Source organism: Benincasa hispida, chromosome 1 (assembly GCF_009727055.1).
Source record: "Benincasa hispida cultivar B227 chromosome 1, ASM972705v1, whole genome shotgun sequence".
NCBI lineage: Eukaryota > Viridiplantae > Streptophyta > Magnoliopsida > Cucurbitales > Cucurbitaceae > Benincasa > Benincasa hispida.
Genome location: NC_052349.1, coordinates 62,853,152 through 62,867,779, shown reverse-complemented (window position 1 = coordinate 62,867,779; position 14,628 = coordinate 62,853,152). Strand labels below are relative to the sequence as shown.

General features: G+C 32.0%; 2 protein-coding genes across 4 annotated transcripts; both read left to right on the top strand.

The window, feature by feature from the left end:
- Positions 1-706: 706 nt before the first annotated feature.
- LOC120081362 (metacaspase-1-like) lies at positions 707-7,703 on the top strand. Of its 2 annotated transcripts, XM_039036282.1 has the most exons (6): positions 707-1,189; positions 2,008-2,338; positions 3,140-3,260; positions 4,638-4,844; positions 5,836-5,931; positions 7,685-7,703. In XM_039036282.1, the coding sequence occupies exons 1-5, from the start codon at positions 829-831 to the stop codon at positions 5,893-5,895; spliced, it is 1,080 nt and encodes a 359-aa protein (XP_038892210.1). In that variant the 5' UTR covers positions 707-828; the 3' UTR covers positions 5,896-5,931; positions 7,685-7,703. The 2 variants fall into 2 exon arrangements, with proteins under 2 accessions (XP_038892210.1, XP_038892134.1); XM_039036206.1 differs by lacking the exon at positions 7,685-7,703 and having other exon boundaries at positions 5,836-6,019.
- Positions 7,704-10,879: 3,176 nt separating this feature from the next.
- On the top strand, positions 10,880-13,404 carry LOC120070235 (60S ribosomal protein L13-3). Of its 2 annotated transcripts, none has more exons than XM_039022120.1 (5): positions 10,880-11,007; positions 12,026-12,140; positions 12,269-12,402; positions 12,712-12,870; positions 12,971-13,404. In XM_039022120.1, the coding sequence occupies exons 2-5, from the start codon at positions 12,035-12,037 to the stop codon at positions 13,190-13,192; spliced, it is 621 nt and encodes a 206-aa protein (XP_038878048.1). In that variant the 5' UTR covers positions 10,880-11,007; positions 12,026-12,034; the 3' UTR covers positions 13,193-13,404. The 2 variants fall into 2 exon arrangements, with proteins under 2 accessions (XP_038878048.1, XP_038878049.1); XM_039022121.1 differs by lacking the exon at positions 10,880-11,007 and adding an exon at positions 11,058-11,076.
- The last annotated feature ends 1,224 nt before the right edge of the window (positions 13,405-14,628 follow it).

Genomic DNA, 14,628 nt, shown 5'->3' with positions numbered 1-14,628 from the left:
ATGACAAAATTCAAAAGTTTTTATGTAATTCCCCCCGTTGAATATTAACAAAAATATGAGGCCATTATTATTATTATATCAATTTACATCTCTAATACATTGGAGTTATATCAATTTAAATCATGAATTAGTTAAGTGTATCACTTTAAATTGAACATTCATAAATGCATCAACTTACACCCTCAATTACGTTTTGTTTAGATAAACATCAAAAGAGACTTATAGTTTTATTAATTGAACCCATGAACCTTCATGACCAAATTAGTTTATACACTCAATCTTATATTTGAAAATTGCTAGTGCATCAATTCTATTAATTCAACATTTGAAAAAATTAACACATAGTGTAAGAATTGAATGAATGAGTAATTTTCAAATGTAATCTTAAGGGTTATTTGAAACAACTCAACTTCAATGGTAAATATTATTGAAATTCGTACATTTATCGAATAACTCAATTTGTCTTCCTGTATTTTTCTATTTTTTATCTTTATCGAGAAATTTCATGTTTCTCTCGATCTCTACTTTTTCACAATTATCATAAAAACGTCATCTTATAACTCTACATTCTAAACATAAATTTACTAACTCCAACATATTAATTTTAGTTTTAATTTTTTAAAAAAAATCGTATATTTGGCAAACTAAAGGAAGGAGCCTACACGCTTCTAAAAATGTAACTAAGTCAAGGTCAACTCTCTCTTCCTCTTTCCCTCCTCCTTCTCTCTTCTCTTTACGTCTTTATTTGTTAATAAACGAATCCCCCATTTTTAACTTTTTCACTTCCGGCAATTTTCAGGCAGCCCAAGCCCCGTTTCAACGCCCAAGATGATTCTCATCAACTGCTCCCACTGCCGGACGCCGCTACAGCTCCCCACAGGCGCCGCCTCCGTCCGATGCGCCATCTGCCGCGCCGTCACATTCGTCGCCGACCCCCGAGGCTTTCCTCCGCCGCCGCAGCAGCAGCAGAGTTACTTTCCCGGCTACCATCAGTATCAGTACCCCTCTCCGACGCCGCCGATGTACCCTGCCGGTGGCGTCCGCAGCCCTAAACGGGCGGTGATTTGCGGTATATCGTATAAAAATACCCTGCACGAGCTGGAGGGGTGTATTAATGATGCCAAGTGTATGAAGTATTTGCTGGTCAACCGTTTTTACTTCCCTGATTCCTCCATTCTTATGCTCACTGGTAATTTCTTTCTTCATATTTCCTCCATCAAATTAACATCTTTCTTTTTCGTTTTAGGTATTGAAATGGTCTGAATTCATGAGCTGAGCTTATCCGTTGGATTGTAAGCTTAGTTTAAATTAAATTAAATCAAATACTTATCAAGTTGGATCTTAATTTTAAAATTAGCTTTATAATAGATAACGATTTTTTTATTTATTTAGCTTGATTTCACGATAAAATTTAGTCTTTTTTTTAAAAAAAAAAAAAAAAAAGATTTCTTGCTTTTTTTAGATACTTGAATTAGTATTTCTTTTTTTGGCCTAAGCTTATATTTGATTTAACTTTTTAAGTATTTAATTTTAAAAATAAATAAAAAATTGAAGTATTTGGTAATCTTTCAAAATAGCTTTTGATACATTTTAAAGTATATTTTAAACTTTTTTTTTTATAAAAAAAATTTAATAAAAAAATATTTTTTTCTTTAATCAATTCAAATAATCAAATATAGTTTGTGATATTTTCTAAATGACCATTAATGGAGTTTATGATTGGTTCATAGATGAAATTGATAGAAGAAAGGTTTAAAAGTGGAAAATGGAAAACAAGACAGCTCTCCAATTAAAAACTGCTAAGTTTTAATTAAAAAAAAATAATGTTTTGTGGTTTGGTTTGGTTTGGTTTTTTTAAGGAATTAGAGCATTATGCTTTTTGAATTGACTTTTTAAATGCTTAAAAATATTTTTTTAAACGCTCATAAAGTGAATCAAATCAAATCAAACCAGACCTTTTGGCTTAGAAGTTCAAAACTTTTGACACTTGAATTGATCCTATTGTAGATGAAGAAACTGATATTTACAAGCGTCCAACAAAGCAAAACATCAGAATGGCACTGCATTGGCTTGTGCAGGGTGTTCAAGCAGGGGACTCTTTGGTGTTCCATTTCTCTGGCCATGGTTTGCAGCAGCAGAACTATACCGGTGACGAGATCGATGGCTATGACGAAACGCTCTGCCCACTGGACTACGAGACGGCGGGAACGATCATCGACGACGAGATCAATGCAACCATAGTTAGGCCTCTCCCTTATGGTGCTAAGCTCCATGCCATCATAGATTCATGCCACAGTGGAACTATGTTGGACTTGCCATTCCTATGTCGGATGAACAGGTAGGACTCCATTTGATTACGATTTCATTTTTCTTTTTTAGTCATGTTGTCTTCTTTACACAATTTTTGGTATGTTTTCACCTTTCTCGTACTCACATTAGAACTCTTTAGGTTTCTTTTTTCTTCATGTTAAAGTGTTGATATAATTAAATTTATCATAACCCATCAATTTAAGCTTTTAGGTCAATTTAATATGGTGGGAGAGCACGAAATTCTACGCTCAAATGCCTCTAATGTCATTTCCTCCCTAACTAATATTGATTTCCATTTGTTGAGATATTCTAGGATCGACTCTTATACAAAATGAGTGTTAAAATATTGATATAATTAAATTTACAACAACCCATCATCGTAAGTTTTTGAGTCAATCGGTGATTTAATACTTCGTTATTCAAAGAAACTTATTATATTCTGTAAAAACATATGTGATCGATTGTTTCTTAAAAGTTATATATCACACGTGATCAGTTTTCTATAACATATCAACTTGCCATTCCCTACTCGAAATCATAAGCTTGTGAATAGTGATTTGAAAATGTTTGATGATTCACTGTGTTTTACTTGAAGTTGATTTCATTTTAAGGGCAAGCAAAACTACTAAAAAAAATGCTTTTATTCTTTCCAAATCCATTTGAATACTATAAAAAATGAGTTTAAATGTGTGAAAATAAATATTGAATTGATTCTGAGTGATGAGAGACATGTTTTCGAGTGTTTTAAACATGAAAAAAAAAATGATTTTAACTATTTTAAAATCATCTCCAACGTATATTGAATCTATTTTGAAAAACTTTTGGGCAGGAATGGAAGCTACATGTGGGAGGACCATAGGCCTCCATCAGGTATATATAAAGGAACAAATGGTGGAGAAGTGATCTCTTTCAGTGGTTGTGATGATGATCAAACTGCTGCAGACACTCAGGTAAAAACTCTCAAAACTCTTTTGCTCTTTGTTTATCTCTTCATTAATCCAAATGCTTTCTCTCTTTTTTTGTGGCCATATGGTTTATAAGTTGAAAAGATATTAAGGCATGTTTTGGAAGTGATTTTGTAGAGGTCAAAATCAGTTTTGTTATATTCAAAAGTACCTTGAATCATGTTTTTAATAATTTAAAAATCAATTTTGATGGTATGAAAATCGTATTTAAAAGTGTAAAATCAAACCCTAAATTGGTTTATTCATCTTGGATTGGTCTAGTGGTAGTGAAAACATAAAAAAAAGGTCAAAGGGCCCCGGGGTCATAGGTACTAGGATTTAATATCCTACGGGTTTTCTTACATCCAAATGTTGTAGGATCAAGCGGATTGTTCTGTGAGATTAGTCGAGGTGTGCGTAAGCTGGTCCGAACACTTACGGTTATAAAATTAAAAAAAAAAAAAAAAAAAAAAAACCATAAATCGGTTTTTGACTAAATTCTACCTTCCAATCCAATGGAAATTAGATGAAATCTATCACGACATCGATTCAATTGATGAAAATAGATTCAATAAAAATATATTTTAGGTTAAGGTACTATTTTGGTTCCTCACACTCTAGGACTTGTCTTAATTTAGTCCCCAAGCTTTGAAATGTCCCAGAACGAAATTCGTAATCCTGATACGTAATCGAATTGAAAAGGAAACGTTTATCAATCCAATTACAATTGATTATTACATAAGACCCATTACTTTTTTTTTTAATATGTAAACCTTTGTGGAATTTTCAGATTTTGTCCCCACACGTCATCAAATATCGTTTATACGGTTTTGGTTTCATTTACATTGGTATAGGTACATAGGTATATAAATTATCATGTACCTTTATCAGTAAGATGATATCGAGTATCGATACCGATGATACTGATACATATGAGCATAACTATTCATTTTTTTCCCTTCTTTTCCCCCTCTTTTTTTGTCCATTATGTTATGTTCCTTTATTCTACCGAAATCAATCTATATACGTTAAATTTGTGATATTCATGTACATTCTATTATTTTGCATAGAAGTATTGTTTTGATATGGTCAATATGTGTTGAGATACATTTTTTTTTCTTCTCAATCTCGAAGGCATTATAGTAATCACACTTGTTCCATTCCATTACGAGAACCAATATAAATGACCTCAATAAAAATCAAATTACTATTACAAACTGTCTATGTAAACAGATCCAAAACAATCTAATTTCATTTGGGATTAAGACTCATTACGATTGACACGTATGAAAACTCATTACGATTAAACCAATTTTGATTATGAGTTGGTAAACGTGACGTTATCTATAAACTAAAAGATGAAGTGTTGATATGAACAAACAGGCTATGTCAAAGGTTACAGCCACAGGAGCCATGACTTTTTCTTTCATTAAGGCCATTGAGAGTGGGCAAGCAACTACTTATGGTAATATGTTAAGTTCAATGAGATCAACCATTCGAAACACTGACCTTAATCCCGGAGGTGATATCGTTACAAACCTAATCACCATGCTTTTATCCGGAGGAAGCTTTTCTACCCGACTTCAACAGGTAATACATTTTCTTTTTCTTTCTTTTCCCCCCCTAATTTTTAGAAATTTAGACTTCCGATCTCAAAAATGTAAAACATATTAATTACTGTCGAGTTACGTGGAAGATCAGGTTTAACATTGATAGTAAGAACGGGTCAATGTCTCTAATATGTTTTAAAAATACGAATAAAAAAATCTCTCTATAATTTCAATATGAATATTAATACAAATGACAAGATCTAAAACTTATTCGAGAAGTTCTTTCGTTATCAATTTTGTTATTAAATCAATTATTTTTATCCTTGGTGTGCTCACTTTGGTGCTCTTCTTAAAATTAATTAGTAATTACTCGAATAACGTGAGGGATTGAGAATTCAAACCTTTGATCTGAGTAGTGGTCATGCTAGCATCAAATATCAATTTTTACTCTTAAACTTTGGAGATTATATCAATTAAACTTCAAATGGATTATTGTATCAATTAAAATCTTAGACTTTTATTATTGATGCCATTCGTTAGTGATTTGTAGCTATTTTTACTTGATCAAGCATATTTATTCTCCAATAAATCTATCAAAATATGAAAACAAATTATAACATGGGTTTTCTTTTTTCCTTCTAAAAAAGATGGAGAAAAATCTGGAGTGACAAGCAAATGAAAAAAATTGCTCAAATTTTATGAAAAGTCGATATTATATAGTTTATTCTCGCATTTACCTCTCATCCACATTAATGATTGCTTTTAGATAAGTCTTATACACACGTAAAAATGCAGTAAGATTTTCAAAATAAAATTATAATAGAGGATCAAAATTGATTCAGATATGATGAACATATTTCAACTGTCGTAAAAGTTATACAAGATATAAGTTGATTTCTTTTTAAAATAAATGTAACGTTTTATGTAATTATGTAATTCTTAATTTAAATTTAGTTTTTTTTACAATTAAATTTAGTAGATTATAGTGCAGAAACGTAAATTACTGATTTTATTTATTTATTTTCCTGCAGGAACCCCAGCTAACTGCCCATTCAACATTCGATGTATATAGCAAGCCATTCTCGTTATAACTTTCCTCGAGAGATGTTATTTTTTACCCAAAAGAGGTTACACATTTAGTCCGTTTATTGAGAGATTCAAAATGTTACAATTTTACTTTTGAAATTTGAAATTGGTTTTAATTTGTTCGTTGAATTTCAAGATTCACACCTTTAATCTCAATTTTTTAGTACGTACTCGTTTTTTATTTGTAGTGTTAATGTCTATTAATTAATTTTTTTTAAAAAATTAAAAATATAATTAATAAATTCACTATTTCAATTTAAAATTTAATTTCATGATTATTCAGAATTCATTAATGTAAGTATTTAACGAAAAATTGAAGTAAAAAATATAAATTTTGAAACTTAGGCTCCATTTTGTAATCATTTTACTTTTTTTGTTTTTGTTTTTTAAAATAGAGTTTATATCATTTACATTTCTTACAATGATTTGTATTTTTTTTAGTACAATTATTCAATTTTTAGCCAAATCCAAAAAACAAAAAGAACTTTTCGAATGCTACTTTTTTTAGTTCTCAAAATTTGACTTTGTTTTTAAACTATTAGTGAAAATAGATAACAAATGAAGAAATTTGGAGGTGGAAGTAGTGTCTATAAACTTAATTTTTAAAAGTGAAATAGTTACCAAAGATTGAGATCGAAACACGAATCTCATATGTAAAATTGTAACATTTTTAAAACATGTGGAATAAAATGAAACAAATCTCAAAATTTAGGGATTAAATGTGGTAACGTTTTGAAAAATAAGGATCAAATGGAAACTAAGCCTAAAACCTAATATCAAAAATATTTTTTTTCCTAAAAAGTAAGTCAGATAATCGATGAATGTCAAGAATTGAAATAATAACAATGGTTATTGGATGTTATTTATATTTAAATGTAAGTCATAGAATTGACTATCCATTTTGTTTTATCGTTGAGCAATGCTCGCTTTTGACATCAATTTATTATTATTATTATTAAAATTTGATTTTAAAAAAATCATAAAGTATGCTTACAATTAGGAGTGAGTATGTTAGACCGAAAAACCGATACGACCGACCTAAACCGGCCGAAATAGGGTTGGCTGGTCGAAAATTTAAATATTTCGGTCGAGGGTCGGTTTCAAAATCACCCATCAAATAAGTTGTCGGTCGAGCGCACAAGGAGTCGGGTCTGACCAAAATATTTAAAAAATTATATAAAATATAATATAATACTCTTCAGTCTTCGATTTTCCTTCTTTCGATCCGCACGCCGCACCCGCACGACTTGTTAGGGTTTTGTTCCTTCGTTCGTCTTCGTTGGTTCCTTTCAATTTTCAGTCGTTCTTTTTGTTACATTACATTGTTCGTTTTCAATTTTTAGTCGTTCCTTTCAATTCGTCGCCGTTCCGTCGTTCCTTTTGATTCTCAACCGCATGCCGCTTCCTTCTGTTTCCTTCCTTCCTTTTGATTCTCAGTCTCAACCGTTCCTTCCGCTTCATTCGTCTTCGTAGTTCGTTCTGCTGTTCCTTTCGATTTTCAGCCGCAGGTCCGTATATCTTCTATTCCAACTGTTAATGCATTGTAGAGTGTAGATTCTAGCCGTTTCAATGGAAATTAGTTTGATTTATGGATGTGGTGGGTAGTGATTGACTGATTGTAATGTATTCTAAATGGAAATTAGTTTGAAAACAATGGAAATTAGTTTGACTTTGATTTATGGATGTGTGGTTAGTGATTGACTTAACAATCTTACTGAGTTTATGTAAAGCTAAAATCCTTTGAGTTTTTGTGAATTATGTGATACTGACGACGTCTGTCATGTTGTGGTTCAGCTACATGGATTCAACGGATATGGAGTTTGATAGAACTGCAACTGATGCTTCAAAAAATGAACGAGATGTAGAAGAAATGGATGCCAATATGTTGACGTTGATTCAACAAATGAGACATCAAATGTTCTAAATCCACAAAAAAGAAGGAATGCAGTGAAAAAATCCATGGTTTAGGATTATTTTGAGAGGCTAAAAGGTGATCCTAAATACTCTCGTGCTCAATGTAAGTATCGTGGAGTTATCTATGCATGTCATTCCAAACGTAATGGTACTAGGACTATAAAGAATCATTTGGAAAATTGTAAAAAATACCCTTACCAGAAAAAGAGAGATCCAACCCAAATGACATTATATTTCAAAACTAAAACCAAAGACAATATTAGGGATAATACGTCACAACTTGTATGTGAGTCATATAGTTTAGAGAGCTGTCGGGAAGTGTTGGTTGAAATGGTAATTGTTGATGAATTGCCATTTAAGTTTGTAGAGGGTAAAGGATTTAAGAAATTTGTCGATAGTTTAACATGTGCAAATCAACCTAGAATTGTTGTTCCGTCTTGGTTTATTGTGGCTAAAGATGTGCTTAAGTTGTATGTTAATGAGAAAAAGCATTTGAAAGAAATGTTTGTGAACAAAAAGTATAGAGTTTCTCTCACTACGGATTGTTGGACATCGGGACAAAATATAAATTACATGGTACTAACTGTCCATTTCATGGTTTATAATTGTATACGTTTGAATGCTGGTAGTGTAAATGCAATGCTAGTTGGAATGGTCAATAGCATGAAAGCAAAGTTTGAGAAATACTGGGGGAATAATGAAAAAAATAACCTGTTGTTGTATATTGCTATCGTGCTAGATCCTGGAAAAAAAAGCTAAGGTTTGTATCTTTTTGCCTTAAAAAATTTGTTGGGCCAAAGGTTGCCAAATCTATGGGAAATGTAGTAGAACAATGTTGTAGACGTCTCTTTCACGAGTACAATATTACTCATACTCAGAGTGGGAATGAAAGTGGGAGTGAGAGTACTACTACTAATACACCAATTGTCTCAGCCTCGGAGACCATGATTGATTATGATCCAACTGAAAAAGGTGGGTGAAAACTTTGTCTATGATACAATTGATCTTGATTTTGAAGGCGATGAGACTACACCTTTCGAACAGGGGTCAGAGATTGATATTTATTTGTTGGAAGCGAATGTTAAGAATGAAGGTAATTTTGACATACTTCGATGGTGGAAGAGGAACAGTCATCGGTTTGAAGTTCTTAGTCGTATGGCTAGAGATATTTTGACAATTACAGTATCTACTGTAGCGTCTGAGTCGGCTTTTAGTACAGGAGGACGTGTTATTGATTCATCACGTTGTTCATTGGCTCCAAAAACAGTTGAGGCTCTGATTTGTACTCAAAATTGGCTAAATTCTGGTCCAACAGATCTTGAAGTTTACCTTGACATGGAAGAAACTTCATTATTTGAAGAAGGTATTTATTCATCATTTGTATTTTGTAGTTGTAACTTGTTAGATTAAAATCTTATTGAGGTTGTCTTTCTATTCTTAATTTTAACTATATAGGATTCAGAGCGGTTATGGACAATGAAAAAGACATTTAAGACCTTCCAGATTTTGCAAAGTTGTCCGTTAACGATTAAGCATTTATCATTTGATTTTATTATAATTTAGTTGTATTTAGCAATTGACTTTATGTTTTATTGTAATTGGGTTGTATTTAACAATTGACTTTATGTTTTATTGTAATTGGTTGTATTTGACAATCGACTTTATGTTGTAATTTCTAGTTTGATTGATTGTATGTGAGTGTGACTATGTGTCATGTGACATTTCTATTTGTGGCCTACACTCTCGATTCTCATATTAGTTTTGTTTTCAAATATATATGTAATATGTATTAAAGGTTCTTTAAACAATTAAGCGAAGTGAGCAGTAACACAATCTCAAATAATTGACATGTTAATCCTTAAATATTAAGGGTTGTCAAATCAAATCATATTAATATCTTATTTTTAATACCTCTAGGCTAACTCTTTTCCATAAGTATTAAAATAATAAAATGTGAAATAATATATTGAATTCTGATTCACAATCACAAATTAAAAGAAAAAACTAAACATGATTGATAAGGAAGTTAATAAATAGTTGATTTTTTTAAATTAAAAATTGCTACTTATAACGATAATGATTTATAATTAAATATAACTTCTACCTAATAGCAAATTTTCTTAGAATTTTAATAAATAAATAATTTCTTTTAAAGGAAGAAAAAAAGTCAAAAAAAAAAAAAACCCTAATCCGAAAAAACCGACCGACCGACCGATCAATCAGGACTGGTTTGAACATATTCCAAACCGATTCTGGTCGGTTCGGGGTCGGTCTGGTCGGAAAACCGACTCCGACCAGCCGATGATCACCCCTACTTACAATATGGGTGAGCTGATGCCACATGACCCTAATACAATTTAAACTCAAATGTAGCATTGACATTTTTCTCTAAGGTCATCTTCATATCTCTACTTGTTGTACTAAAAAACACATATTTTAATTAAAAACACACATGCACAATTGTTGTATAAATCGTTGGGATAAGTCGGAACCAAATTGTTTATAAAACAAACCCAAAACGTTTTATACTTTTTTCTTTTTTGCGTATAAGAATTACAAAGATGAAATATCAAATTTTCAACTGATATCAATTATTAATGAATTAAGCTCAATTTCACATATATGTTGTATACTTATAATCTACGTACTAAAAACATGTTTAAATGTCAAAGGTGGTAGTTCTATAAAACTTCAAGGCCGAAAGTTGTTTTTTAACCAATATTTTTACAATTTCTCTAAAAAGCCGTCATGTCACAAATAGTTAAATAGAGGGGGATTTTTAAAAATAAAAAATAAGTAAAACTAGTTACTCAAAATAACAAAATTTAATCTTATTTTGATAAAGGTCGATAGAAGTTATCAATGTCTATCAGATGATAGAAACTGTATCGTTGATACTATGTGATAGACGTGGATAAAAATCTATATCTATTAATATATATATATTTTTTATTATTTCTATAAATAGTTTGATATTTTTTCTATGAGTGGAAATTTTCCTAAAATATATTATTCTCTTAAAAAAGAAAAAAATATTATAAATAAAAGAGATAAAAATATCATCAGCCCAGCCCAAACAGATAACTGTTGGGCCAGCCCAAATTAGATATTAACCTAGGGTTTTTCTACAAATAAATTAGGGTTCCGGCTAACGAGGATCCAGTGGCTGGAAGTCTGAGAGAGAAAGGTCACTCCGCCGCGTTGTAAGTTTTCACCGTATTTCATATCTTCCGATCTCGAATCAGTTTGTACTCATCTCTTTTTGATTGAAGGTTGTGATACCAATGGCTTCTCATCATTGTATTTTGGTTACAATTTACAATCTGAAAGTTTTATTCTATATTCGGTTGTGTTTATCGAAATGTTTTATACTAGTGGATGGTTTCTGTAATGTTCTTTTTGAGTATTTTTGCTTCAGTAATTGAATCGATTCTGCCTTTGTTTTTCTTCTTAATTCTTTTTTCTGGGTTTCTGTTTGAGCTTTTGGATTACTACTTGTCTACTTTTCCGAAGTTTCTTACTTCTCTCTACCACTGTTTCTCAATCGGTTTTATCTTTGATTGGCTGGAGTAGATAAGGCGGCCGGTTCTTTCTTATAATAATACGTTTGATATAATTGCGATTCTTTTGTCCTCTCCCTTCCTAACGGGCAAATGGTTGGTTTTTGTGTCGCAGTTGATCGGATTAAGGATATTTGATTGTTGTGGCCTAACGATTTTGGTTTGAAAATGCATTTATAGTGACTATTATGGGTTTTATACTTGATCTGCATGTATATTCAAAGCTGCAAGCCTCCATTTGTTTGTCTTTAATTTTTTTTGTTCTGTTATTTTTTAAAGAAAAAGACTTATCATGCATCCTTATTTAGCTGTTGGGTTTCCTCTTTAGTGGCTGTTTTAATTGATATGTTTACTCCAAACATTACGAAGTTGAAGAAAAACTCATTTTTAAGTTACTTACAATAAGGTTAATCGAAGTTTAAGTTGAGTTGCTGGTAATTATTGATAGGAATTTAATATGTTAATTCTCATATCTCTTAATAATTTTGTCTATTGAAGAATTGGGTTGGACTACTACCTAGAGAAGATGACCTTATATTATGGTATTTTTTTTTCTTCTGAATTTATTGAGTCAACATAGTTGGTGGGATGGGATCGCTTATATTTCTTGTTCTTCTCTTTGTTTCCTTCTAATTGAGTCTGTTTACTTCTTGTTTGTTAGAGGTAAAAAATGAAGCACAACAATGTTATCCCTAGCGGTCACTTCAGGAAGCACTGGCAGAACTATGTCAGGACCTGGTTCAACCAACCTGCCCGGAAAACTCGAAGAAGAAATGGTTCGTGCTGTCTTTGTTTTGTATTTTATATCTTTCTTGTGCTCTAGTTGGTGTCTGTTCATCACTGTAACTTAGATTTTGTTTGAGATATGGAACTCTAACTATGGACTTGATGATTCTACAATCAGCTCGTCAGGAGAAAGCTGTTAAGAACTTTCCCCGCCCAACTGCTGGACCACTCCGTCCCATTGTTCATGGGCAGACATTGAAGTACAACATGAAAGTGAGGGCTGGTAGGGGCTTTTCTCTTGAGGAGTTGAAGGTATCCAGTTTTCTCTATTTTTAGTTTCGTGCTATTTTGGCTGTCTTCCTGGTCCATTTAGGGTCGGAGTTTTATAGTTGTGTATAAATATCAATTAGTTTCTTGATTCATATTTTAGTAAGATCACTCACATCAGTTTGTTCAGTTTGGCTCTCAGCCTACATGAAATGAAACTTAATCTTCTACATAGCTGAATATTTTATGCATCTAGATTCTGTTATTGGTCAGTTGGGAAGTTTCATTGTATTTAAGAACTTTAGGTTATGATCATCTATACAGCATCTTAATTATCTAGTATCTGCTGCACAGGCTGCAGGTATTCCCAAGAAACTAGCACGGACAATTGGAATAGCAGTTGACCATCGCCGCAGGAATCGCTCTCTTGAAAGTCTACAAGCTAATGTGCAAAGGCTGAAGACATACAAGGCCAAGGTGGTCGTCTTCCCAAGACGTGCTCGCAAATTTAAGGTCAGTTTGTTGAAAATAATAGGACTTGGTTGAATGTTATCAACTACTTTTTGTGTACTTGAGGATTCATTTCAACGTTTTGGCTGTATGAATGATGTAGGCTGGTGACTCTACCCCGGAGGAGCTCGCAAATGCCACCCAAGTCCAAGGACAATACCTACCTATTGGGCGTGAGAAGGCATCAGTTGAGCTTGTGAAGGTCACCGAGGACATGAAATCGTTTAAGGCATATGACAAGCTACGTGTTGAGAGGATGAATGCACGACATGTCGGAGCTAGATTGAAGAAGGCTGCAGAGGCCGAGAAGGAAGATAAGAAGTAGATTGCCAGAACAACTGCTTAGAGGTGGTTTTATTTTCCGAATTTTGGTATTTATTTTTACAACATTTTGGATTTTACATATCTTCTGGACTTAATTTGGTAGATGAAAGTTATGAGTTCATGGATTCAAGGGTTATTGACCTTTACTTTTGGTGTTGTAGTATCGTCACTTCGTTGTGGTTTATTGCATCGAAAATAGCTGTTTGCGATCTTTGCATCTGGTTTGATGGTTGATTCTAAGTCCTGTATTCTTGGGCAGTGGGTCGAAACCTGTACTATATAACTGGTATTAGCTCTAAGTTTGAACACAGTTTTGGGTGTTGGACAAGGGCCGGTTTTCAAATAAATATTATATTTTGGTGGGATGAAAATCAAATTTAGAAGTTTAAAATCAAACACTAGAGTGAAGAAAGAGTTGTTTACTTTTAAATCTGAATTTAAAATCACTTCCAAATTGTGCTTAATTGATAACGGTGGACTAGAAAGTCTTCTCGTCTTTTAGGGGTGTTTGTAGTGTTGAGATATACAAGTACTATGCTCTAAGTCATCACTATTAATGTTTTTGCTCACTTCGGTCATCGACCAACTCTGACGATCATTGTTAGCTAACTTTGACTGTATCTATAATCATCATTGTCAATGGTTAAATTTGGCAATCTCTAACAGTGACCGCTTTCACCAACTCCATCAATGTTTATTTTTAAATTAATTGCTTCACAGTATTTTATTATAATTTGACATTAATAAAAATACTTTTAGCATATAACAACTCTATAACAACTCTATACAGTGGAAACAATAACTTCTTGTGTACCTATCTATTGTATATAATTTTGGTATCATGTAATTGCCTCGAGAATATGGCTTTTGTTACATAGTTTTTGTGGCAATCATGTAACATGATATTTTCATGATATTCGTAGCAATCATGTAACATGATATTTTCATGATATTCTACTTACGATGTAAATTTAAATTTGTTTTGTCCAATGAATCTAATATAATTTTATGCCAATCATGAATCAAGATGTTACATGCACCAATTGTAAAATGATGCTATTTTTTTTAAAATTTATTATTATTATTATTTTTTAATGAAATGAATGATGCAAAATTAACTCAGTTTCTCAAAAGTCGCAGTAATATGTGTACTTTAATAAAAACAATAAATTAAAGTGTAAAATCCATCGTTGTTAAAAATAAGTTGTAGACTTCTTGAATAAAAAGGATTTCAAACACCTCCAAAAAGAAGATTTCAAATAAAAATAATCACCACAAAATAAAATTATTTGTGTGAATTTTTTTTTGCGCGAGATATCTCTGATAAATGAACTCAACCCAACTCTTCAAACACATGTCGGAAGAAAAACTGATCTAAAGTACTCTAATTAAGTTAATTAGAAAAAGAATACAACTTTTGTAGACTCTGAATTTTCT